Source organism: Gastrolobium bilobum, unplaced genomic scaffold (assembly GCF_033153095.1).
Source record: "Gastrolobium bilobum isolate Gb01-03AN ecotype WA unplaced genomic scaffold, APGP_CSIRO_Gbil_v1 utg3850, whole genome shotgun sequence".
Taxonomy (NCBI): Eukaryota; Viridiplantae; Streptophyta; class Magnoliopsida; order Fabales; family Fabaceae; genus Gastrolobium; species Gastrolobium bilobum.
The window spans coordinates 267,795-270,526 of record NW_026897525.1 but is presented as its reverse complement, the minus strand read 5'-3'; the positions used below and the strand labels follow the sequence as shown (position 1 = coordinate 270,526).

Here is a 2,732-nt window from a genome sequence, read left to right as displayed (position 1 = left end):
CATTGACTCAATACCTAACCGAGTTGATCAAGTGTTCGAATTTAATAACATTGCTCTCTAACTCTGATCTTTTAGATTTCTGCTGCTGCGTTAATTTGAAATATGTTTTAAAAGACAAGCAATTATAATATATGTTGTACACATACACACGTAGTATTTCTCATACAAAACTTAATTACAAATCGTAAGAAGTTTAACATTATTCTAAAATAGTGTACCCATAACAATGTCAATTAACGTGAAAATAGAAGTAAACATATTCATACTTCAATAGTATTTTGATTTAGAGCCATGTATCTCCACCTCTCTTTCTCCACAAAGTCTGCATCGAGGAACCTTGAAAGAAAAGCCCATAACCTGTAAATATCTTCAAAGTTTGTCAAGAAACCCAGTGCAGCAGTCACAACAAATATCCCAGACTCTTTCCTACATTTCTTCTTGGACAGGCCCAACCCTTCAACCTCAGATGCTCTAGTTTCTAAGGCCCGTTGCTTCTCTAGTTCATTCTTATCTAAGAACCTCATATTTTTCAAAAATGAGCAACTTAAAGAGATATTGTTCCTATCAGCTAGCTTCTGCACAAGTGCAGGATCAATCTTCTCTCCTTTCCAATCAAATATATTAAATGCCACAGTGTGTCCACGGTGAGAATTTAACTTTGGTCCATAGATCCTAATTAAGGAAAGCCTATTTTCATTATGTGGATGCTGAAGACTCATTAGTGCATTAACAAGCCAATTGATCAGGTACCTGACCCTGGTACTTATCACCATTAGCCCCACTGAATCTGCATGATCTAGTCCTCTACAATCAAAATCCAAGCTTCTAGAACTAGATGAATAAAGGGGTATGCATAACTCCACAATTTCTGATATTGATTCCCCCTTAGACACTTCTTCATTCTCATGCTGTTGAGAAGTTTCAGTAATGACTTTTTCATGGAGCTGAGATTGTTTAAATGCTGGGACAAGGCTTACAATTCCTATGCTTGTAGCATTGCCTGAATCTTCTAGAGCAGAGATACTTGATTTTTTGACAAATAAGCAACCAAAACCTGATGGGTTTTCACCAAAGACTTTGAAAAATGAGCAAACAATAAAATCAGGCTTAAAGAGAGACATACCCAAGGTGTCCATTTCCTTAGGTTTGGAAGCACATAGATCAAGCAAGACAAACCAACCATTTTGTTTTGCCATGGACATCCAAAAATAAGAATATGATGCTCCAGTAACCCTTGAATGAAGTGGGAAAACAAATAGACCTCTCTTTCTCTTTTCCCTTCCACTCATAATCATCTTCTTTAATTTTCTCCACTCGATTTCGAGATTAGGCCATGTGAACTCAGCTGAAGAGATATTCCCTCCTTGCTTCTTGCAACTCTCATTCATCATATCCAATGCCTCGCTCTTATGGTCATACACTGTGAGAAGCTCTCCATTAGATTGAAATTTGAAAGAATCGGCTACAAGTTTAAATGCAGATACCTCATTGGCTATGAAAACCAGGGTGTAATCTTCTTCAGAGATGTTCATAAATGCCATAATTCTTTTTGTAATTCTGGACTCTAATTCTGATTCGTGGCCACCATAGAGTATTTGTGACTGCAAATTCACCGTCTTATAGGATATATCAAAGGATGGTTCTATGTTCGAGTATGGCAATGATGGAAGAGATGATGATGATGATGATGAAGAAGAAGCAATTGAAGTTGTGGGACAGGATCTCTGCTGTTGAGCATAGGAGAAAAGGCCATATCCAGTATAATCGAAACAGGTGTTGGAGATATTCAAGTGATGGTATTCTTGGGCTCGAATTTGATCAACTCGAGAAGTTGTAGAAAATTGAGGGAATCCTTTGATGAAGTTAATATATGATTCGTGCAAAGATGGGAGGGACTCATGGCTTGTGAAATGTGTATATGGGTGAAGAGTGGAAGATGTGGCTGCTATGAGATCATAGTTTGATCCAGTTGCATTATTGACTCTAGACTTGGAACTATTATGGGAATCCTTGGAGGGAAGAAGTGGAGATAGAAAACAGCCATTAAAGCAGGGTTGTGATGCTTCTCCTGCACAAGATCGATTCATTTTGGTTCTTTCATTCAGACTTCAAAACATTGACTAAGTTTTTTTTTTTTTTTATTGCAAATGCTTAATTCATTGTCAGTCATATACATACAGGTTGTCGTGTGGGGTGTTCGACGACTCTTTCATTATCCATTTAACATTTTTTTTTTTTTCATCAACGCTAGCTTTTTGTACAATATAGTGTTGGCTGAGTTGGGAAATTCGTGACATATTTATTGTTGAAAACGTTGATTTAGTTCGTTCATCGCATTAATGGGGTTGGAGATTATTGTTGAAAATCACTATCTAATGTCTAGTCTATAGACAGCAATGATGGCTGGTGCTGGTCCATATATGTGAAGATTTTGTCTCACGGACCTTACCATTAAAGCCCTTCGAAGCCAAGATAAGAAGTGGTTGTGGTGCTTTCTGAAAGGGACAAAAGGGGCATTGAAAGTTTTGAGCTTTAAAGTCATAGTTGTACAGATGTGGATATCAAACAACAAGAGGTAAAGGGCATGGACCGGGTTTTCATAGTTAGCTGTCTGCACAATCACATAGAACCGAGTTCTTGCAAAAAACTACCCTTTCGTTAGCACAATATTTTCCAATTTGCGATTAGACTGGCAGCTTTTACTTGCATGCCCTATACTATACACCATTTGG

The 2,732-nt window shown here is 37.6% G+C and overlaps 1 protein-coding gene across 1 annotated transcript; it reads right to left on the bottom strand.

The window, feature by feature from the left end:
• Nucleotides 1-222: 222 nt before the first annotated feature.
• On the bottom strand, nucleotides 223-2,155 carry LOC133307680 (molybdenum cofactor sulfurase-like). The gene has a single exon (XM_061508233.1). It carries the CDS (start codon nucleotides 2,085-2,087, stop codon nucleotides 261-263), a length of 1,827 nt encoding a protein of 608 aa, XP_061364217.1. The 5' UTR covers nucleotides 2,088-2,155; the 3' UTR covers nucleotides 223-260.
• Nucleotides 2,156-2,732: the final 577 nt, after the last annotated feature.